The sequence below is a fragment of the Myxocyprinus asiaticus genome, chromosome 6, assembly GCF_019703515.2.
Source record: "Myxocyprinus asiaticus isolate MX2 ecotype Aquarium Trade chromosome 6, UBuf_Myxa_2, whole genome shotgun sequence".
NCBI classification, from domain to species: Eukaryota; Metazoa; Chordata; class Actinopteri; order Cypriniformes; family Catostomidae; genus Myxocyprinus; species Myxocyprinus asiaticus.
In genome coordinates, this window is record NC_059349.1 from 6928720 (window position 1) to 6953152 (window position 24433).

Here is a 24433-nt window from a genome sequence, read left to right on the forward strand (position 1 = left end):
TAGTGACTTCACTCACTAAATCTGCTTTAGTTTTGAATATTTCCATTGTGTGTTCCGAGAGAAACAATATTTACACGTGCAGATTTCAGTCAATCCCAATAAACTCAATCCAAGTTAAGTATCTTAATATGCATATGTAACATAAACAATGCAACCCGATTGGAATTGGGATGCATGTGCAGTTTCTAACGTTGTTTCACTTCTCTCGATTTCTCTACCGCTTAAGCATTCAGTGGCGCAGAATAATGACGTCACAACATTACCATAATCTTCTTTACTTTTCGGAGATTCGTATTCCACGTGCATGTCGCCACCGGCTGGACTATTGTGCAATCATGGTGTCTTCCTGCATGCAACAGCTCGTCCAGCTTCCACACAGAACCCATCACGATTCAGAGTGGGGCAGAGCATCATCATCAATACATTCTTTAAACCATATTATAAAACAGTTCTGGTCCTGGTACATATGCACACACCAACCTCAGCAGAAATGTCCCACCTTTTCTATTACCATTATCTTAAACAAAATTAACCCTCACCTCCCCATTCTTAAATATTATTTAATGAATACATAAGAACAAGAGATAAATGATAGTTCAAACACCAATTAATACCAAAAATAGGACGAATAAAAACATTTGCACAGTAAAACCCCAATAAATATTGAAAAATGGTGAGAAGAACAACAAAGAAGGCCTTGAACACATTAGTCATATGGCTTTAGAACAACATAACTTTCATTTATAGGTGAATTATCAGTATAAAGCTTATGAAAGTGCTGTGATAATGTGTGAGATGTGTAAATTCAGCACCTGCTATTCCATACAAACCTTAAACTGTGACAGTATTTCAAAGCCATAAAATGTTCATGGGTGTGTGTGTGTGTGTGTGTGTGTGTGTGACTGAACAAACCAATGTGTATAAGTATGTATAATGTATTTGACTGTATTACAGCCATAAAGTACTGTCACAGTTAAAGGTTTGTAAGGAATAGCTGAATATGTCAAAATGAAATCTAGTGTTTCTCGTTTGATTATACGGTTTTCAGTTATTTATCTAAGCATTAAATACTCAATGAAGGTAAAAACATTAATGTCTACATTAATGAACAACAATGAATTAAGTGAACAGGTGACTGTTATACTTCTCCGTTCAAACTTTCAAGTTAACAGCATTGTACAACAAACATCTCTAGATTACCAAAGTAATGAATCTACATTTTTCGATTTTTCAGTTATATCAACATGACACGATTAGTCTTTCAGGACACATCGGTACACAAACAGATGTTCTGACCGGTCTCTCAATCTTTTCAACATGACTTTTAGCTGCTTTCAAGTTATTCTGAATCATCTTTTGTTTGGATGTTGTAAGACCTTGGTTGCATCCGTTCGATCACAGTGCTTCACTGATTCCAGGTACTGGATTTGTCTTTGAATCTAATTTCATCACAAACATGTAGCTCAGGCAGAGGAAGAGTTCCTCTTTCGTAGTAGATTTTTGCATTGCTTTTTGTTGTTCTTTGTTCTTTCTCATCTTCTCACTTTCCCCTGTTTGATGAAGATCCTCTGTCACAGGTAAGTTAGAATGAAGATGTCATCCAATTAGGAGACAAGCTGGTGAGTAACCACATTTAAGAGTGTATTAGAGTAAGCAGTCCCATGTAAAAACTAATGCCACCATCTTCTGATTTTTGCATCAGCCGATTTACTTCTGCCACCGATTTTTCCTCAAGGCCACTGGATCAATGTGGTGTGTAAAAAGTCCTAATCTTTTGAAAAGGCTGTGAAACTGGCATTGGCAAATTGGGGGCCATTGTCTGTGAATACTCCGGCTGGAACGCCATGTCTAGCAAAGACAGACTTCAGGCATAGGATTACATTTTCTGCTGTAGTCATGTTTAAAACACACCTCTGAATACAACAAGTGGTAATAAGTGTCTATGAGATACCATGACATGTAAAGAGGCCTGTAACCACTTTTTGATTCGGTGTCTCTGGTACAGGATGTACAGGCTCTCTAGGACTGTTGGGTTGGTATTTGATGCAGGTAGGACATTTGGATATGATATTTATGATGCCCTGATTAATTCTTGGCCAATACATGAATCTGTGTGCTCCTCTTATTTTTACTCTTTTCAATCCCTAGATGCCCTTTGTGGATTTCGCCCAACATCTCTTGCATGATGCTTTTCGGAATCACTATTTTGTTTCCTTTGTATTCAGTGCCATCACTTAAAGACAGTTCAGCTCTACAGTTCCAGAATTCGCGAACAGTCTTGCTTTAACTCAGGCCAACCATTTGTCAACAGATTGTCTATTTACACTAAGTGCAAGTAGCTCATCTTGTTGGCAGAGGCTATTTACACTAACTCCACCCACCACTGCTCAGACCAAACTCAAGACAGCCATGACAGATTTATTCGGGGTCAACTGCTGATCAAATGAAGGTGGACGTATTTGAATTTTTCGCAATGGGGCAGAGACATTAAACTGGTTAACGGGTTACACATTTAGTGGATTAAGAGATTGCATAACTAAGTGACTATTTACGCTCCAATAGTCTGGTGGAAACACAGGATTTTACGACAAACTGCGCCCCCATGTGCAGCTCTAGTAGCTCTGGGTGAAACGACAGTATGTGTATGTGTTGTTAAGCTGGAAATCCAGGTTCGAATCCCACCCCATGACAAACTTTTTTCTCTGTCTCTACTCTTAATATTTCCTATAATACTATATAGTAATAAATAAAAGAGATTCCTCACAGTGATTTGGTCAGGAAGTTGAGAGAAGCATTTGATCCAGATAAAATTAACTGTGGTTTTACTGTAGTAACATTGTAGTAACCATGTGTTTTGGTGGAAACTATATGGTTCTGATGTACTAACCATGGTGTTATTAAAGTAACATGTTAATAGTAGTTAATAGTAAACATGTTTAATTTTGTGGTTACTATGATTTTACTAGAAAAATACCATGGTGACACTATGGTTACTGTAGTAAAACCATGGTTAATTTTTGTAAGGTAGAGTTAGGGGTAGGGGTTGGTGTAGGGTGTCTGTGGGACTCCAAATAAACCCAATAAAAATGCTGCAGTGATGCCACTATACTGTGTGTTTGTATTTAAATGGGTGTAAGAGTATCTGCCACTATTTGCACTAGAGTGCAAAGATGTTTTTTGATGCTTTTTACACTTAGTGCAAATAGCCTCTGCCTAATTTAAAATTCCAAAAAATAGACCAGCTGTCCCCATGAGATGACACATTTTTTAAGAAAACAATTTGCTGTTCTAAGAAACTGCTTTGTTTGCATGGTAACCAGGTGCTTCTAGTTACAAATCATAAAGGGAAATGGAAAAAGCACACATTAATCTCACCTGGGCCTCAGGAAGTTAAGAATGATTGGATATTTTCACTGTAAATCAATTCAAAAATACTAATTAAGAAAATGATTTTTTCCTGTCCCTAACCTTTTTGGTGTTTTAATGAATTTATGACTTTCAAACTATCAAGTAAACTGATTGAAGTTGTTACATTAAATACTGTACATAAATGTTGATCCTGAAATTAATGAATTATGTTCACAATGACAATTTTGGACCACACTTTTTTGAATGAGTCTTTAGACTACTTGATGAGCTGAAACTCTTCTCACATGAAGTGCAGTGGTATGGCTTCTCTCCAGTATGCACTCTCTCATGTACTTTCAGGTTTGATGATGTATCGAAACTCTTTCCACAAAAAGAACACACGTAAGGCTTCTCATTAGTATGAGTAATCAGGTGTACCTTTAGATGTGATGCCGCTGTAAATGTCTTGCCACACTGATCACAGTTAAACGGCCTTAATCCAGAGTGATACTGCAGATGAATTGTGAGATGGCCTACTTGTGTGAAACTCTTTCCACACTGATGGCATGTGTAAGGCTTCTCTCCAGTGTGAATTCTCATGTGATTCTTAAAGTGTCCACTCTCTCTGAAACTCTTTCCACACTGATGGCATGTGAAAGGCTTCTCTCCAGTGTGAATTCTCATGTGACGCTTTAGATCTTTTTGAAGTGAGAAACTTTTTCCACATTGAAAGCACAAGAAAGGCTTCTCTCCAGTGTGACGTTTTAAGTGAGTGTTAAGGTTTCTTTTGTGTTTGAAACACTTTTCACACTGATGGCAGGTGAAAGATTTCTCTCCAGTGTGAATTCTCATGTGACTCTTAAAGTTTCCTCGATCTCTGAAACTTTTTCCACATTGAGAGCATGTGAAAGGCTTCTCTCCAGTGTGAATTGTTATATGACTCTTAAGGCCTCTTTTAAAGAAGAAACGCTTTCCACATTGAAAGCATGAGAAAAGCTTCTCTCCAGTGTGACGTTTTAAGTGAGTGTTAAGGTTTTTTTTGTGTGTGAAACTCTTTTCACAATGATTGCAGGTGAAAGATTTCTCTCTCGTGTGAATTCTCATGTGACAATTTAAATCTCCTTTTTGCACAAAACTCTTTCCACACTGATGGCAGGTGAAAGGCTTCTCTCCAGTGTGATATTTTAAGTGAGTGTTAAGGGTTCCTTTTTGTGCAAAACTCTTTCCACACTGATGGCAAGTGAAAGATTTTTTGGCTCTTGTTCTTTGAGCTATTTTCTGTGAGAAATTAATTTCAGTCTTTGAGCAAATAAAAGAATCTTCTCCAGTCATGAAATTATCAAATGCATGATACTGATGGTGTTTCTCCTCCACATCATTCAGTTCTTGACATTCTTCTTTTACTTCTATCATGTCTAAAATGAAAAGAGTAAATTGAGACAAATGTACAGAAAAAAAAATAAACAGTTAAACACCCAATTAAATGCCAGTAAGCAGCAAAGTATCTACTTTATGAGATCTTTGATATGTTGAAGTTTAGTTCTTAATGTAGATTCTGGTATTACTTGTTAATCTGGTATTACTTGTTAACTATAATTTTACCACTTCTATTATTTTCCAACATCAGCTACCAGGTCTAATTAAGCTTTGTTCTTTAACAGTCATTATGAAGAATCAAGAATGGACACCAACCTCTTTGTTCCTCAGTATCTTCATGTTTCATTCTGCATGGTTCTGTAATACTAATGTCTTCACTCTCCTTTTTAAACTCCTCTTTTAAAAACTTCATTTTTGCAATATTATGTCAGTAGACTTCAGTGGTTACAATTGGAATTCTTCCTCTTTATATTCCACCTTATTTCTTCCTTCATTTGTTGGATGATGTAAATATTCACAGCATTAATTGGTGAGTTGCTGTGGGAGTGGCTTCACTGCAGATGTGAATCAGGATCGCTGTGTGGTATGGAGGAGCAGCTCTGCCAAAATAAAAAGGACCAAATTTCTTAATTTATACAATAACACTTTTTTATATAGGAAATCCCATTACCCTGTTTACTATGTGTAATCATAGCTAGGCTTTGAAAAATATACAGTGGCAAGAAAAAGTATGTGAATTAGTTTTCTGCATTAATTGGTCATAAAATGTGATCTCATCTTCATCAGTCACAAGTACTGACAAACACAATGTGCTTAAGCTCACAACACACAAACAATTTCTTTATTGAACACATGCCATTAAACATTCACAGTGCTGTGGAAAAATTACCCTTGAATTTAATAACTGGTCAATCCTTTGGCAGCGAAATCCTCAAATAAGCGTTTCCGGTTCAAAACAGATGAGCAGAGAAAGTATGTGACAGGGATTTGTCCATGACACCTAACTGTTGACAGTGTTTAACAATGTGCAGCTGCTGGCAGTGACAAATTTGTGTTTTTGACTCCTATTCTGAGTCCCAATTGTCATTACCATAATTTTGTGCATGTAACAAAAATCTTATTAACAACACAGTCAAACAGTTCTATTATACTAAAAAATTTCCAGGATAAATAATTTAGGTTTAGGTCTTTTTTTTAATTTTTCATAACTGGAAAATTTAATTGCACAATTCCAGGTTTCCAGGATGCATGGAAACCCTTTAGGATCTCTGGTATGAATGGCTCTCTTGATGTCATTCCACTGTCATTGGGTTAAGGTCTGAAGGTGGATTTTCTTTTTTTGAAACCATTCTGTAGTGGACTTATTTTGATGTTTAGGGTCATTGTACTGCTGCATCACCCAGCTTCTACTGAGCTTCCAGTGGTGCACAGCCACACTGACATTATCCTGTAGGATATCTTAATAATCTTTGGAATTTATTATTTCTTTGATGATGGCAAGCGGTCCAGGGCCCGAAGCAGCCCCAAATCATGATGCTCCGTCCACTATACTTCACCGTTGGGATGATGTTTTCATGTTGGTATGCAATGCCCTTTTTACGCCACACGTACTGCTGCATGTTCTTCCTAAACAATTCAACCTTAGTTTCATCAGTCCACAAAATATTTTCCCAGTAGTGTTATGGAGTGTCAAGGTGGTCTTTTCAAACTTCAAAATGCAGCAATGTTTTTGTAGGAAAGCAGCAGCTTTCTTCGTGGTGTCCTACCATGCCTTTTTAATGTTTCCATATAGTAGACCCATGAACAGAGATGCTAACCAGATTGTTAATCCAATGATTCCTTAGTCTTTAGCTGTCACTTTAGGGTTCTTTTTTACCTCACTGTGCATTCTGCGGTGTGCTCTTTGAATCGTCTTGGCTGGATGGCCACTTCTAGGATGAGTAGCCACAGTACTAAATCGTCTCCATTTATAGACAATTTGTCTAACTGTGGACAGATGAATATCTAAGCTCTTCAAGATAACTTTTTAACCCTTTCCAGCTTTATGCAAAGCAACAATTCTTGATGTAGGTCTTCTGAGATCTCTTTTTTGTGACATAGTCCACGTCAGCAGATGTTTCTTATGAATTGCCAACCCAAAATATTTGAGTGCTTTTTATAAGTCAAAGTACCTTTAACCCGCACCTCCAATCTCTAATTAATTGGATGCCAGGTTTGCCAACTCTTGACTCTAATTAGATTTGGTTGACATCATTAGCCTAAGGGTTCACATATGTTTTCCTTCAGTGTGAATGTTTGAATGATGTATTTTTATGTAAAAGAACAATAAAATAATTTGTGTTTTATTAGATAAAACAGATTGTGTTTGTTAATTATTGTAACTTTCACCAGATTTTTATTTATACATAAATGCAGGTAATTCCAAAGGGTTCAAATACTTTTTCTTTCCACTGTATGTATTAGACTAGGAAACTAGACTTTATGACCTTAAAGGAATGGTTCACCCAAAAATGAAAATTCTCTCACTATTTACTCATCCTCATGCCCTCCCAGATGTGTATGACTTTCTTTTTTTCTGCAGAACAACGAATGAAGAATTTTAGAAGAATATCTCTGTAGCTCTGTAGGTCCTCACAATGCAGATAAACAGGGTCCAAAACTTTCAAGCCAGTGATTAAATCCATATCTTCAGATGTGATATAATAGGTCTGGGTAAGAAACAGATTAATATTTAAGTCCTTTTTTACGATAAATCTAAACATTCACTTCCACATTACTCTTCTTCTGTTTTTGGTATTTGGAATTCTTCATGCATATCACCACCTACTAGGCAGGGAGGAGAATTTATTTTTAAAAAAAAGGACTTAATATTGATCAGTTTCTCACTCAAACCTATCATATCACTTCTGGAGACATGGATTTAACCACTGGAATTGTATGGATTACTTTTATGTAGGGCTGGGCGATATGTCAAAAAAAAAAAAAAAAAAAAAAAACGTAGATTCACTAAGTTTCACAATTCGATCTTTTAAATGTACTCCAACATGATTCAAATAACGTTCTTTATTAGAATGCAAGGCAACGTGGTTAGAGAAATCTAACTAGAAAGTAGGCTTAATCATTGTATATTAAACAAGCTGTATATAAACTAGGGGTGTAAAAAAATTATCGTATCGTACAATACGACGTTCGCTATACAATACATAAACGCATTATAGTGTAATTCAAAGAAGCGCAATATTGAGAGCTGCGAAACAGTCTCCACCCCAGAGAGGCAGTGCTGAGCGCTCACAGGAAAACAGAGCAACACACTTACAGTACATAGGTGAGAAGATCGATGGCAAACGGCAAGTACATTGTACTGTAGCTTTTATGAGACTGGGAAGGACGAGACGAGAGAGTGGGGATCCAACTGCATGGGCAGTGATAGGGGAACTGGCAGTGATGAGGGAACGACCTCCGTGGTCGTGAGCATGGGCAGTGACAGGGGAGTAGGAGCCCTCCTTCTCCTCTTCCGCTTCCAGACTGCTGTGAGCACAGCTGTGGGAGACGCGGAATGCGGAGCCATGGGAGGCTCGAAGGGCGGAGCCATGGTGTGCTCGAAAGGCGCAGCCATGGGAGGCTCAAAGGGCGTCTCCAGGTTCACCGAGGCTGGGGAGAAAGTGGTCTCCACTGAAGGGAGCTCCTCCTGGAGGCTTGCAACGCTGGCTCTGGGACGGACGAGGCTTCAAGAACTAGCTTGTTGGCCGTGGCAGGCGTGGGCATTGGCTCGTTGGCCGCAGCAGGCATGGCCATTGACTTGTTGGCCGTGGAAGGCCTGGAAGGCGAGGCCACGGAGGGCCTGAAGGAAGGAGCCGTGGAAGGCTTGGAGGTAGGAGATGTGGAAGCCACTGCAAGAGGGTTGGCCGTTGGAGTAGAATGCAGAAGACCAGCCATTACGATGTTAGTAATGAAGTCATCAAGGGGCAGGCCGTCGCAGTCCAAAGGGACCATCTCCTTTACCGGTTCATTCAGTCCTAACCAGAACATGGTCCTGAGGATTCTCTCATCCCAGCTCACCTGACAGGCCAAGCTCCAGAACCTTACACAGTAAGCCTCCACGGAAGATGACCCTTTGGTGAATCGCCCGAGTTGTTCTGCTGGATCCATCTTTTTGGTCGGTTCTTCTGTTACGAGACTGGGAAGGACGAGACGAGAGAGTGGGGATCCAACTGCAGAACTATTTATTAAGGAACCCAGAAGATGAAGGAGAAGAATACAAAGATGCAACTAAAACGCTGGAGCAAAAAGAGAAATCAAACATAACAGCAGTTTGCTGGCTAACTAAACTACTGTGCTAACAAACCAACATGAACCGACAAAGACTAAGGGAAACATGAGGGCTATATATACACATATGGGTAATGACAAAACATATAACACCTGGGAACAAAGATGGGGAACAGATGAGTGTGATCAACAAGGTGCATCATGGGAAGTGTAGTCTAGCAGTCCAAACATAAAGTGAAGGTGATGGGACAAACACAAGGGAGTTTGTGATAGTAGCATTACAGCTTGTCAAATTTGATAAACAACAGTGTCATGTCCTGGTGCTACAGTACATTAAACATGTTGTTTTATTTACACCGACATCACTATGCAAATCAGTGGATTTATGAAGCAGAAACAACAGCAGTAAGTTTAATGCTGCCTTCACTTGCTATCGGAATTATCGTAAATATGAGTTTCCCACTCAGAAGTTGCATAAACGACCCCCCAAGTCGTAATTCACTGATTCTTGAGATAAGGGACAAAACATGTCCTACGAAAAAGTCCTCTTTGATGAAGGTTAAAGACACTGTGGTAAAAGTGGTCAACTTCATCCGAACACAACCACTACTGTACCGCCGTTTTGTGGTATTGTTGGTCGATTTGGCCACTGCCTGTGGAGACGTTCTTCTGTACAGCGAAGTGAGATGGCTAAGTCGGGGAAATGTCTTAAACCGGTTTTTAACTTTACTCCCTGAGATAGTTAATTTTCCTTATGACACTGGCGAGGGAGAGAGATTTCCAGGCTTGAGAGACAAGGAATGGAAAACCGATTTTGCCTTTCTTGCTGACCTCATGGCATTTAACTCATTTCAAATTACTGAATGATGCATTTGAGGGTGCGTTTTGAGTCGACACCGAGGAGGAGATGGACGAAGAAGGCGACAAAGTAATGTTAACTGAAGCCCCCGGCAGCGATACCAGTTCATCCTCCACCGCCGCTAGGAAATACAATTTTAACCCACAGTGGCAGAGTACATTCCCATGGCTCATTTCCGAGGACAACTTAATGCAGGCCTACTGCAAGTACTGCAAAGGGCAGAAGCAAGTGGACAACTTGGCCTTTGTTACGGGCAACCCTCACCTTAAACGAGACACTGTACAGAAATACAGTAAATCACGGATGCATGCACTGTGAAGAGATGCGTACATCGGGAGAAAACAAAGGTTCGGGAACCTTGCAGGCAGCTGTGAGAATTTGCTCCCCATTTCAGCTGCCCATTGTAAAAGAGGCTTTTCTGCCCAAAACCACATCAAGAATTCAACAAGAAGCTGCCTTGGAGTGTCCACAACTGAAGACTTCATGCGGATCAGCTTAGAGGGGCCTTCAGTAGAGCAATTTGCTCCCAGTCCTGCTGTGGAACACTGGCTGAGCTCAAAGCGTGCCAGATGACCTGCTTACAAAAGCTGCTGGACCAGTGATATCCTTTGTGTCTAACGGGGGGGGGGGGGGGGTTCCCCTTTTTCTCCCAATTTGGAATGCCAAATTCCCAATGCGCTCTAAGTCCTCGTGGTCGCATAGTGATTTGCCTCAGTCCGGGTGGTGGAGGACGAATCCCAGTTGCCTCCGCGTCTGAGACAGTCAACCCACGCATCTTATCACGTGGCTTGTTGAGCGTGTTGCCACGGAGACATAGCGTGTGTGGAGGCTTCACGCAATCCACCGCGGCAACCACGCTCAACTCACCACGCGCCCCACCGAGAACAAACCACATTATAGCGACCAAAATGAGGTTACCCCATGTGACTCTACCCTCCCTAGCAACCAGGCCAATTTGGTTGCTTAGGAGACCTGGCTGGAGTCACTCAGCATGCCCTGGGATTCGAACTAGCGAACTCCAGAGGTGGTAGCCAGCGTATTTTACCACTGAGCTACCCAGGCCCCCTGGATTGAGCAGACTTTTTTTCTTTTTTTTTGCTGTTTAGACCTAAGAAGAACTACTTTATTATAGAGGTGTTCATACTGTTAATACTGTTTAAAGCATAATTATTAAATAAATACAGTTTGAAGCAGAAATCATTAAAAACCGAGTGTACTTTTTGTATTCAAATAAATTAAATCATTTTGCTTTTAAATGTCTCTTTGTATCCCTTTATTAAGGAAAAACACATTATTTTACACATTTTCATTGCGCCCCTAAAGTTCTTTATGCGCTCCTAAATTTTTCAACTTTGGAGCACATGTGCTCCTTGGGAAAAAAGCGTCAAGCCCTGAATAAAAAAACCTCACCTGGTGATATATAAAATACTCAGTCTGGTCAATATAGGCTATAAAAGCTTAATTTGGTAAATACTTAAATATAGAGCATTCTAACTAAGCCAATTGTCCGTCATTTCAAAATAAGTGTCCTGAATTAAGTTAAGTATATTTCGAGCTTGTTTATAGTTAAAAGTCCTTCATTTTTCCAGGCTATTATTTGGATTTGGTTGCACAATGGACTGAATCTGGAATTTTGTTCAATTTGGACTCTTGTAGCCTCTGTCTGTGCCCATTGTAGTATGGAAAGACTAAGAAAATGTTATACATTCTATAAATCGATTTTAAAAACTACCAAATGATTAATCAGCTATTGGCCTATTCGACCACCTTAGTTATTGGTATCGGCAAAATCCACTATCGGTCAACCTCTATTATAAAGCCCTGCAATACCAAGAGTTAAGCAAAGAAACCAACCCCCTCTCTCAGCTTGTCCAGAGCATTAGTCCTGATGCTTCACTAACATCTACTATCCCTCATCACACTAAAGACCTGTGCCCGGTTGCATTAAACACCTCAAGTTTTTCCCTTAAGTAGAACACTTACCAAAGTGTGATTTTCCCTTACCTAAGGAAATGACATGAGGGTGTTGCCTATAATCCCTTAGACACTTCTCTTAGCTAAGGGAAACCTTTAAGGGATTTACTACAGTAAGCAAGGTTTTACTGTTATACATTTCTACTGTTACCATGGACACGACATGTCTCTGCCAACTTTCAGTAGATCGGAAATGTCCCGACCAACATATGGGCAATTTTACCACATAGAAATACTTTTAACTTTATACTATGTTTTTATTTTCATTTAAATTACTATTAAATTTTCTCAGTATCATTATTAATGTGTAAATTATTGTCCGACCTCTTCGGAGGCGGCGAATAAATGAACGACAGGAGTATTGTCACGTGACAACTGTTCCTTTTCTCAGCACTTTTCAGGTTGTGCCAATCACAGTCATTTGTGATTACTGCATAAAGATTATTTCAAACTAATTTCTGGAGAAAACACGGGCGGATTTCCATTTTTATGATGTACAATCCTGGAAATCAATAGATTCAAACACTTTTTTGAGTTCAAATCTTTCCTGTGTAAGTAAAATATCCATTCTGAGATTTGCATGCGGATCAATTAATGAAGGATTCTGTTTTTACAGCCGGTAAGAGCCCTCCTTTGAATTTGAATGACTGTGTCAGGTAAGGGGTGGATGTTAAGATGCTTGTTTAACTGTGCAGAGAACTGATTGCCATCCTAAATTAAGAATATTAATGGTGGTCAGCAAGACTGTAAGATATATAGCCTATATACAAATTCACGATATATTGCAAATGAACTAGCGGCATGATTTTAATGCATCCATTTATACAGTTTAAGATGCAGAGAGCAGAAATACTAGGCACACTTCTGTGTTCCAATTATAGATCGCACTCCAGCTTGTTGGTGATTTCTCATATTATGTGACGATCAAATATGTACTCCTGCAATAGTTTTTCTATCACAAAATAAATTGCCTTGACTTACTGTACTCTTCAATTGGTTATATAATCTAAGCCAACTTGTTTTTTGAAAGGTTTACTTAGAAAATGGCACTTAAGGGGCTTTATGCAACACTTAATGTGTTTTAAGGGTGTTCTTAGTTACAAAATAAATACTTTATGCTTTATAAACCCCTTAGATAATACCCAACGGTTATTTTCTGCAACTCCCTTAAATTTAAGGGAAACTTTAGGGTGTTCTTAAGGGAAAATTACACTTAAGGTGCTTTATGCAACCAGGCACTGGACCAGAACAATATTGCTAAGGTAATTAGATACAGCTGAATTACAGCACAAATAAAATTAAATGATATCACTTATTGGGAAAACTCAAACAAGACAGTAAAATGCAATGCTATCTGGCCCTAAAAAGAGAATACACCATGGCAGAATATCTGTACACAGTGACACATAAGAAACTGAGAGCCACCTTGACAAGGTACAGACTCAGTGGACACAACCTCACTGTAGAAACGGGCAGACACAGGAAGAAAGGTTGTGTCCACACTGTGATCAAAAAAAGCATTTTATAACAGAATGCACAAAATACACTGCCATTCGGAAAAATGTTACCACAAAATTAAACACATTCACAGCACATTTGACCATTTAACAAACAATGAAAAAGTGTCCTTATTATTAGGTGAACACAAGGACTGCTGTGTGGTAGCAGCACAATGTGTCTGTCTGCCACAGAATGAGAGACAGTTAGTGAACTGACCCGAGTCTGTGTCTTCATCATATTTTGCTATGGCTCTTTATTATTGTTTTAATTAGTAGTATATACTTTTTAGTAGTAGTAACTTAATTTTTATTATTTAATATTTACATTTTTACCTTATTTGTCAAGCACACATAGAATATTTTGTCTATTTTTCTCATATTATAAAAGTAGCAGCTGTATACACTTCTGTATACAGGTAATACGAATGTACAAATATTTGTCATGCTAATAAAGCGACTTAAAGGAAGGAATAAAGGAATACATCTGTTCAGTGTCATGTTTATGAAAATTTACAATACATGCACATTTTATTAGTGGCATTTCACAAATAGTAACGGTTCTTTTAATACTTACGAAATTAACCAGTGACTGCTTTAGTTTTGAATATTTCCATTGTGTGTTCCGAGAGAAACAATATTTACATGCGCGGATTTCAGTCAATCCCAATAAACTCAATCCAAGTTAAGTATCTTAATATTGATATGTAACATAAACAATGCAACCCGATTAGAATTGGGATGCGTGTGCACGTTTTTTATTTTTTATTTCACGTTGTTTTACTTCTCTCTGTTTCTCTACCGCATTTAAAAAATTTAAGATTCAGTGGCGCAGAATTATGACATCACAACATGACCTTCATATCTTCTTTACTTTTTTGGCGATTCGCATTTTGCGTGCATATCGCCACCTGCTGGGCTATTGTGCAATCATGGCGTATTTCTTTTCGATTCTTTCTCTTTTCCCTTCTTTCTTTATGCTACGTGACACTCTGCCCCAATCTCTTCATCCTTCAGCTGGTGCTGCATGTTCAGCTCCTCCAGTTTCACACAGACCTCATGATCTAGAGTGGAGCAGAGCATCATCAATCCATTCTTTTCTTTAAATGTCAGTGCTGGAATAACAATGATCCAATGATTTAAATTTATGTCCATGTTTTTTTGTTAAATACATTTTGCATAATTCAATCTCTTGTTTGAGATTTTTATTTATTCATTTTTTAAATAATATAACGTATACAGACAACTTGAATGTAGTTAAATGCTCTCGGGCCTAACCGGTCTAGCGTCTGAATACATAAAACCTTTTAGAATTTAAATGTAAGTTTGGGTGCACACTGTTACATTCTTCTTATGTTGTCGCTGTGATGTCATTACCCTGATACCACACGTTCATCACCCAGACATGTATTTACATCTGGAACATATTTTTAAAATGGTTTGCTCATCTGCATACATCTATAATATGTCAAAAAGGCATTCAACAGTTTGAGACGTTTATACAGGGCCGTAATAACCATAGACATTGAGGGGGACATGTCTCAAATATTCCCAAATATTAATAATAGTAGTCTAATGATATGGGGTTTTTCCATGGTTGATTATTAAATTATTACAAGATATGTGGTTACATCCTTGCGTTTATGATTGAGTGTTTGTCAATCTGTTTGTTTTAAGATATTTAGCAGATGAAACGCTCTTAAACAGACATTTCAGTGATGTATGTGTGTTATCTGGGTAGGGCTGTGCTGCGGCTCTTCAGCCTATAGATATACCAGAGATTATTTCTACCATAGGAGAGAGCGTAACAGTCCACTTGGATCACATGAGTATTCTAAGCCAGTGGTTTCCACACTATAATTATTATATTTAATAGATAGGACAGAGATTGGATGGATGGATGGATGTCTTTCACACACACTCTCTCTCTCTCCCAGCTTGTCAGTCCTCCCTGCACTGGATTAAGGGTAATATAACGTTAGCGAGTGTACATCGGCTGTATACACGAAATCAGAGTGCATTGTGGATAACAATGACTGAACATGTAGGGAACAAGTTGATTACTTACAATTGAGAAACTATTACAAAATGGCAAACACCCAAAACAGTGCACTATATAGTGGATTGGGGGCGATTTCGAACACAGCTCCACTGTCTGTTGTAACACTCTGAACGCGGTTCATTTACATCAAAGCAATTTACATGATTGGCAAAGGACAGTGCTTCCAAACCTAGGAGCGCAAAACCACGTTTGCTTTGTGGTCAAAGATATAAAAATGCGTTATTCCAGTAAGACAGCATGTCAGCGTCCTCATCTAACTCAAGTCCTTTTTTACTCTAAATCTCCATGTTCACTTTCAGATGTGAAAGTCTGTGAATCAGTAATCGTGATATGTACATGGTAACCAAATAATATATATCCCTAGTTAAAAAAAAACAAAAATGTTAGGATCGATATTTTTGATACAACATCAGTATCGGATGTATCGATACTTTAGGATCAGTCCCCCCATCCCTATCTTTCACTTGCACCAGATGCCCACAATTCAATTTCCACCCTGCTGGACTGCATAGAGAACATAAATGTATGGATGTCACAGAACTTTCTACAGTTAAATAAAGATAGAAGTACTTGTTATCGGAAATGATGCACAGAGAACATCTATTGTTCCACATCTTGACTCATTATCTCTTAAGACCAGTAATCACGTCAAGAATTTAGGAATCACATTTGACAGCAGTCTTAGTTTTAAAAAGCATATTATCACATCAGAAACATTTCCAAAGTACATGATGTTCTCTCACCCACTGATAGTGTGAAACTCATTCATGCATTTGTTACATCTAGACTTGACTACTGCAATACTCTTTTGGCTCGGTTACCAAAGAGCTCTATCAAAAACTTACAAAGAGTTCAAAGTGCAGCTGCACAAATGTTGACACCCACTAAAATGAGAAATCAGATTACTCCGACACTCAGATCCTTTCACTGGCTGCCTGTATCCTTCAGAACTGATTTCAGTATCCTCTTATTAGTTTTTACCTTTGTAATATGGTTACTAAATATACTCCAGCAAGATCACTCAGATCAACCAACGGCAACTTGTTGGTTGTACCAAAAACACGGCTAAAAAGTGGTACGTCAGCCTTCAGTCATTACTGTCCCACCCTGACAACCTACGAGCAGTTGACTCACTTTGCACTTTTAAAAACTTGTTCAGTAGGGCCTTTCCTTGAGGATTTGTTTTCTTTTTCTATTGCTTATTTAATTTTACTTTGTATTTTATTTTCCTATTTTGTTACATCAATTTCCGTATGTATGTTTTTCTTTTCTTTTTTGTTTCATTTGTGTGAAGGCATATATACATGTATTTCTTCTCTGTATAACACTTTGTAAACACTGTTTTTAAAAGGTGCTATATAAATAAAGCTTTACTTACTTACATACTTACATATAAGTAAAAAGTGAATGCTGCCCATTTTCCTAAACAATGATGCTTGAACTACAAACTAAAAAAACTGTCACCATTGCATAGAAATGCCTGCAACCACTTAAGTTTAACATAGTATTCATGTTTTCAAGCTCAATTACATTGAACTCTTCTTTATCATATGGGTTTACAAAATCCTAATATATTTCCTAATATAATGATTTTTTCCCCTTCCAAATAAAATTATGCATCTTCTCATCAATTGTTTTTATGATAGAAGGAGATAAAATAGGAGACAAATATTTTACTTTGGTTAATAAAAAACCCAAAATTGATACATCTCATTGTAACCGACTATTTAGGATTGCTTTGGCTTTTTACAAATTATTTTCAAAAAAATTAAAATTCATATTTATACCCAAATCTCTTTCCTTGTAATAAAGCCAAAATAGTTGGTCTTCTGTTTCTCCGGACCGGCAGGTGTCGCTGTGACGCCACGAGGTCGGTTGTGATTCGGATGAGGGAAGGTTTCTGTTTTCAGCGCTTCGGGCTAGAAGGCTTACAACAATAATGTTCAAAAGTGCTCCCGTTAATGTGGTAAGTTATGTCAATGCTAGTTAAATGATTTTGTGATTGTACTACTTTATATTAAGTGCTTGTATTTAGTCCTTGTCAATATTATTTGAAAGTAAATAGCATCCACATATGAGGAACATCAGCTTTGGAGATGCACTGCAAGACATAAAATAGGTGAGTATTTTCTACGTTCATCCAGATAATGAAATGGATTTATTGTCTCTGTGTTAGTTCAGATCATTAAATTGTCACAGTCTGAGAACAGAGGGTGCCATGACTTCTGGTTTAATTATTTAGCCAGACCTTGTCCTTACTGCATCTGACATAGAGGACTCTTGGCATGATATGTGGGTATGTCAGCATTGCAGATCCTCATTATACTCAGGCATTGTTAAAACCCTTATCAGATTATGGGAATGAATGTAATGCAGAAGAGGTAGGATGTTAGATAAATGTAAATAGACTAAGCTGTGTATTGCGCGAGGTTATTGCTCAACACATAACAAGAATCCAGACACACTCTTACGATACACAATAATTCAGACTTTTATTTTGTAAAATGTGCAACTGTACATTCCAAAATGAATAAAATATAAGTAATAATTATTAAAAAACTAAAAAAAAACTAAAACATGAATCAATGCTAATGCATACGGTATCATGAACTAACAATAATGTTTACTACCGTGTTTATTTATCTTTTGATATATTCATTTATAGCATCATTTGTTAATGTTAATTCATAAATACTATTGTTCCTTTTAATTTCATAGTGCATTAACCTACTGTTAATGTGTACAACTCATAATGTAGAAATGAACATTGACCAAAATTAATAAATGCTGTAAAATATTGTTTATTGTTAGTTCATGTTATTTATTGCATTTAATAACATATAACTAACTAGTTAACCTATATAACCATCTGACTAAATGTCTGTCATGACAAGAATGTAAGAAACAAAGTAAAAACATAATAATCAAAGGAAATGACTTTACAGTGTCTGATAACACTGTCTTCAGCAGGTAAAACACTTTCACATAGCAGCAATGTATGCGTGAAATAATGGGAACACTCCTTTTTCTTAAATTTAAATTTGGTTCATGTCCTGTTTGTTCAGCTATATGTAACCGGTCTTGCTCAACCCGCTTGGAGCGGGATTCGAACCGGCGTCTCAGGCATGGGAGTAAGCTGCAGCATCTATCCTCAGTCACTAGTGTGCCTCTTGAGGCCAGGGGAGTGAGATTTACACATACCGCACAGCTATCACGTACCAGCAGGCTCCCGTTACATATGCACGGTTGAATCTGCCTTGCACTGTGCTAAACACTGAGGGCTGCAAGTAAACAACCTATCTTTGAGTTATCCATTCGCTCAGATTCATTGTCCGATCTGCTCTGTTGAATTTTGCAATGTAGTCTCATCCCTCTTTTGGTGTGTTTTGGGTTCTCAAAGAAATGTTTTTAAAATTATAGTCAGTGTCAAAACTGGATGTTGGATGCTATTTCATATTTTTTTCAACCAGATGCATGGAGCATAATATCCTAGACAATGCATCTAAAAGACATTCACATAATGTTTATCAAATCCATGATATTGACCTGTTTCAGTGACGTAAGTTTTTCCCTGCAGCCGCCATATTTGTGACCATCAGCGGGAGAAAACAATGGCGGTGAATGAAAAAATGCCAACTAAAGGTGTATACAGTTCTGAGGTCAGCACAAATATTGCCAAATTTGACTTTCGCGGACATTTAAATATATCTGATCTATGCTTAATCTCCATACGGCAGCGAGTCTGATGTGTGATCAGTGAGAACACACTCCTGCCGGTACATCACCGTGAACATCTCTTATTCAGAAGTTATAAATGTTTGTGTTGTTTTCTGCTCTGATTTGGTCACAATATTTCAAAACGTCTGTGATGATCCCGTCTGTATGAATGTAAGAGCTGCTTTTAACTCATGTAGAACACACCGAAGCATATTAGTGTATATGAATAATATGTTTACATTGTAGTCTGGTGTTGTGAATAAAGTCTGTGATTCATTAACTTATGATGTGTTGTTTATTGACTAACATTACTACATACACATGAAATATACACCATATATTCACATTATAGTGCTTTTTCATTTCTGACAATGTGTTACAATTATCGCATACCTTTATACAGTCTGGATGTTGTGAATAACGTCGTACTACAGTATGTGCATTTCTAGTTTAATAGTATATGATTTGATCGATTTGTAAAAAATGTTTTATAAATATAACTGATACATGTACAGATAACTGACATGTCTTTATAAATGAGCAAAGACACACAAGTTTTTTTATCCCTGCTCTCCCTCTTCATCGCTGCTTGACTTTGGCGAAATGAAGCCATGTCACTTAAAAACATAAAACTTTATTGAAAGAAAAATATATTTTGTCTCTGGTAATTAAACACCAGTATCACCTTTTCAAGATTTATAAATAGAAACAAAAATTTCACCGACTTTTGCCACATCCCATAGCACAGCACATTGAAGGTAAATGGAATTTTGGTCACAAACATGGTGACGCGGTCATACAGTGACATCACATGAAACAGGTTAATTGATAATGTTTAACAATTATTAATGAATACTGGTAAATAATAATGATACTTAGGAATATATCAGTATTTTTGTACAAAGTTCTCATGGATTTGGTTTACTGAACCCTTACCACGAAAATGATGTCATAGTTTATATGATTAAATTGATCTGTGCAGCGCAATAATAACTGTCAAAACAACTCAAAAGTTGTTAATTAACAATCTGTAAATTTGTTTTTATTTCTTCAGTAAAGCCACTTCTGTAACAATTCACAAATAAATGCTGGAATAATTCCCATCGTCCTACAAGAGTGACATACTATTGTAAGAAAATGGAGATTGTTAAAGAGGAAACTGAGGACTTGAGTGATCCAGATCCATTCAGAATGACAAATGAAGAGACTGAAGAACAAAGAGGTTGGTGTCCATTCTTGATTCTTCATTAATGATGGCTCATTATTATATAGCGTCAAGCAGCTCATCAGATTTGGTGAATGAATTTTATAGGAATCCACGGTGGTGGTGTGCACGTAAATGTATCATCTTATAAGACCATGCAAAAATCTTAAATAATTGATGAAATAATAGCATATGAGTATAGGGAAGTATTGGATCTAGCTACTGTGCTGTCAATTCTTAATGCTAGAGACGTATACATTTTCAATTTTTTAGAGACTTTAGGATTTGCGCTACACAGTGCATTGTAGTGGCACCAGCCTATTCACAACACGAGTTACACATCCAGCACGAAATTGTTTAAGTTCAGCTGCGCATTCGCTTCATTGTCTGTGTAGATGTAAGTGGTAATATTATATTTATGCTGTTGATATAGCTGATTAATGTCATACATATAGGATGCATTTGAAAAAAGACTATGACTGGATCATTTGATAAGGTTTTATTCAACAAGGTTTTTCTACTTCTAAATAAAACCTTGATAGTGCATTGGTAATATCTTGCAGTGTTATATATTTCACATCATATTTTTGTCAACGATATGTTTTAAGTAGAAATGTTTAATTAGTCTTTATGTTGCGTATTATTTTCCATCTCGTCTTTTGTTATCGTAGTCCGGGTCAGTAAATGAAAAGCTTTCAGTCAAGGTAGGACTGAACCATTTAATTATTGTCCAGCTGTTTACTGATATTTAGTCTCGTTGAATAGTCTTGTTCGAGTTTAGCTTTATTAACAGATTTTGACATTCTGGAATATTTTTACCTTTTGACGTTTACATGTTACTGATGTATAGGAAAGGCTATTGGTACAATAACAGACAAAAATGTTGAAAGCCAATGCAAACTATTTTTTAGTTTTGTATTATGGTATTTGGGGTATTCTGTAATATTTTACAAATTGTTTAATTTCTATTCCATGTTCATTGACACATGTTTTAAAGTTTGATTCGCGATAAACATGCAATTTGCGCACAACACCTCACCGGCCCTCCAACCACCATTGGTTGACCATTAAACACTGTAGTGGTAAAACATTGCTGGCACAACAGCTCTAGTGTTCACTTACATTTTTGTTTGTTTCACATTTTTACTTGACATGAACTTTGACAATCTCATAAATTCATTTTAGACCTGATGGAAGTGAAAGAGGAAAGTCAAGAACTGAATGAAGAGGAGAAACATCAGTATCAGACCCCTCATAATTTCGTTATAGAAGAAATATCTTTCAATTCCTCACAGACAGAAAATGCTTTCTTCCCAAAAAGAAAGCGAAGAACAGGAGCAAACAATTCTTTCATATGCTCTTATTGTGGAAAGACTTTTGCACGTAAAGGGCACTTTGAGGATCACTTAAGAATTCACACTGGAGAGAGGCCGTTTGCATGCCCCCAATGTGGAAAGAGTTTCACACAGAAAGGAAATCTTACAGATCACATGAGAATTCACTCTGGAGAGAGTCCTTTCATATGCCTCCAGTGTGGAAAGAGTTTCACACAAAAGAGAAGTCTTAAGGAGCACATAAGAATTCACACTGGAGTGAGTCCATACACGTGTCTTCAGTGTGGAAAGAGTTTCCCACAAAAAGCATGCCTTGATGGTCACATGAGAATTCACACCGGAGAGAGTCCTTTCACATGCCTTCAGTGTGGAAAAAGTTTTACACATCCAAGCAACCTTAAAAGGCATAGAAGTATTCATTCGGAAAATGAATTACATCAATGTTTACAGTGTGGCAAGAGTTTCAACCAGGCAAGAAATCTCAAAAATCATCAGCGCTTTCATTCTGGAGAAAGGCCATTTAACTGTGATCAGTGTGGTCAAACCTTTCTTTTGGCCTCACACCTAAAAAGACACCTTAAAATCCATGCAGATGAGAAGCCTTACTTGTGTTCCTTTTGTGGAAAGAGTTTTTTATGGCTTGAGTATTTAAAAGAGCACCAGAAAATACACACCGGTGAGAAAGATTATGTGTGCTCAGAGTGCGGTAAAGCCTTTATTAGAGCTGGTGACTTGAAATTGCACCAAAGAATCCATACTGGAGAGAAACCCTACAAGTGCTCACTTTGTGAAAAGAGTTTTGCTCAGCTAGGATCCCTGCATAAACATGAGCGAGTTCATACTGGAGAGAAGCCATACAGCTGCACTTTATGTGGGAGAAGTTTCAGCTCATCAAGTTATCTTCTGACTCATAGAAAAAAGCATTGTCCAAAGTTAACACAGTGAGCAAAGTTTATTCTCAGGTTCACTGCTTTCAAAATCATGTAAATTCAGATTTTTTTATTTTCTCTCTCACACACACACATATACACTGGCGGCCAAAAGGTTGGAATAATGTACAGATTTTGCTCTTATGGAAAGAAATAAAAGGTACTTTTATTCACCAAATTGGCATTCAACTGATCACAATGTATAATCAGGACATTAATAATGTGAAAAATTACTATTACAATTTGAAAAAAAATTTCAGAACTTCTTAAACTACTTCAAAGATTTCTCATCAAAAAATCCTCCACGTGCAGCAATGACAGCTTTGCAGATCCTTGGCATTCTAGCTGTCAGTTTGTCCAGATACTCAGGTGACATTTCACCCCACACTTCCTGTAGCACTTGCCATAGATGTGGCTGTCTTGTCGGGCGCTTCTCACGCACCTTACAGTCTAGCCGATCCCACAAAAACTCAATGGGGTTAAGATCCATAACACTCTTTTCCAATTATCTGTTGTCCAATGTCTGTGTTTCTTTGCCCAATCTAACCTTTTCTTTTTGTTTTTCTGTTTCAAAAGTGGCTTTTTCTTTGCAATTCTTCCCATAAGGCCTGCACCCCTGAGTCTTCTCTTTACTGTTGTACATGAAACTGGTTTTGAGTGGGTAGAATTCAATGAAGCTGTCCGCTGAGGACATGTGAGGCGTCTATTTCTCAAACTAGAGACTCTGATGTACTTATCCTCTTGTTTAGTTGTACATCTGGCCTTCCACATCTCTTTCTGTCCTTGTTAGAGCCAGTTGTCCTTTGTCTTTGAGGACTGAAGTGTACACCTTTGTATGAAATCTTCAGTTTTTTGATAATTTCAAGCATTGTATAGCCTTCATTCCTCAAAACAATGATTGACTGACGAGTTTCTAGAGAAAGCTGTTTCTTTTTTTGCCATTTTGGACCTAATATTGACATTAAGACATGCCAGTCTATTGCATACTGTGGCAACTCAAAAACAAACACAAAGACAATGTTAAGCTTCATTTAATGAACCAAATAGTTTTCAGCTGTGTTTGATATAATGGCAAGTGATTTTCTAGTACCAAATGATCAATTTAGCATGATTACTCAAGGATAAGGTATTGGAGTGATGGCTGCTGGAAATGGGGCCTGTCTAGATTTGATCAAAAATTACTTTTTCAAATAGTGATGGTGCTGTTTTTTAAATCAGTAATGTTCTGACTATATTTTGTGATCAGTTGAATGCCACTTTGGTACCAACTTCCTTCCGAAACACCAAAATCTGTACATTATTCCAAACTTTTGGCCGCTAGTGTATATATACACAGATCAGCCACAACATTAAAACCACCTGCTTAATAGTGTGTCGGTCCCCCTCGTGCTGCCAAAACAGCGCCAACCCGCATCTCAGAATAGCATTCTGAGATGATATTCTTCTCACCACAATTGTACAGAGCGGTTATCTGAGTTACCATAGACTTTGTCAAACCAGTCTGGCCATTCTCTGTTGACCTCTCTCATCAACAAGGCGTTTCCATCAGCAGAACTGCTACTCACTAGATGTTTTTTGTTTTTGGCACCTTTCGGAGTAAATTATAGAAACTGTTGTGTGTGAAAATCCCAGGAGATCAGCAGTTACAGAAACACTCAAACCAGCCCATCTGGCACCAACAATCATGTCACAGTCCAAATCACTGAGCTAAAAAATTTTTCCCCATTCTAATGGTTGATGTGAACATTAACAGAAGCTAATGACCCATATCTGCATGATTTTATGCATTGTACTGCTGCCACATGATTGGCTGATTAGATAATCACATGCATGATTGTTGGTGCCAGACGGGCTGGTTTGAGTA

General features: G+C 37.7%; 2 protein-coding genes across 7 annotated transcripts; one reads left to right on the forward strand and one right to left on the reverse strand.

Moving 5' to 3' along the window:
- Positions 1–597: 597 nt before the first annotated feature.
- Positions 598–14148, reverse strand: LOC127442906 (gastrula zinc finger protein XlCGF8.2DB-like). Of its 3 annotated transcripts, none has more exons than XM_051701282.1 (4): positions 13901–14148; positions 5041–5324; positions 3787–4763; positions 598–1616 (listed from the first exon to the last, which is right to left on the reverse strand). In XM_051701282.1, the coding sequence occupies exons 2-4, from the start codon at positions 5135–5137 to the stop codon at positions 1605–1607; spliced, it is 1086 nt and encodes a 361-aa protein (XP_051557242.1). In that variant the 5' UTR covers positions 5138–5324; positions 13901–14148; the 3' UTR covers positions 598–1604. The 3 variants fall into 3 exon arrangements, with proteins under 3 accessions (XP_051557242.1, XP_051557241.1, XP_051557240.1); XM_051701281.1 differs by adding an exon at positions 7252–7300 and having other exon boundaries at positions 598–4763; XM_051701280.1 differs by having other exon boundaries at positions 598–4763.
- A 3087-nt stretch (positions 14149–17235) lies between these two features.
- On the forward strand, positions 17236–23885 carry LOC127442919 (gastrula zinc finger protein XlCGF8.2DB-like). Of its 4 annotated transcripts, none has more exons than XM_051701307.1 (4): positions 17236–17351; positions 17444–17504; positions 20157–20324; positions 21492–23885. In XM_051701307.1, the coding sequence occupies exons 3-4, from the start codon at positions 20240–20242 to the stop codon at positions 22583–22585; spliced, it is 1179 nt and encodes a 392-aa protein (XP_051557267.1). In that variant the 5' UTR covers positions 17236–17351; positions 17444–17504; positions 20157–20239; the 3' UTR covers positions 22586–23885. The 4 variants fall into 4 exon arrangements, 3 of the variants coding, with proteins under 3 accessions (XP_051557267.1, XP_051557269.1, XP_051557268.1); XM_051701309.1 differs by having other exon boundaries at positions 17451–17504; XR_007897551.1 differs by lacking the exons at positions 20157–20324; positions 21492–23885 and adding an exon at positions 18963–19367.
- The last annotated feature ends 548 nt before the right edge of the window (positions 23886–24433 follow it).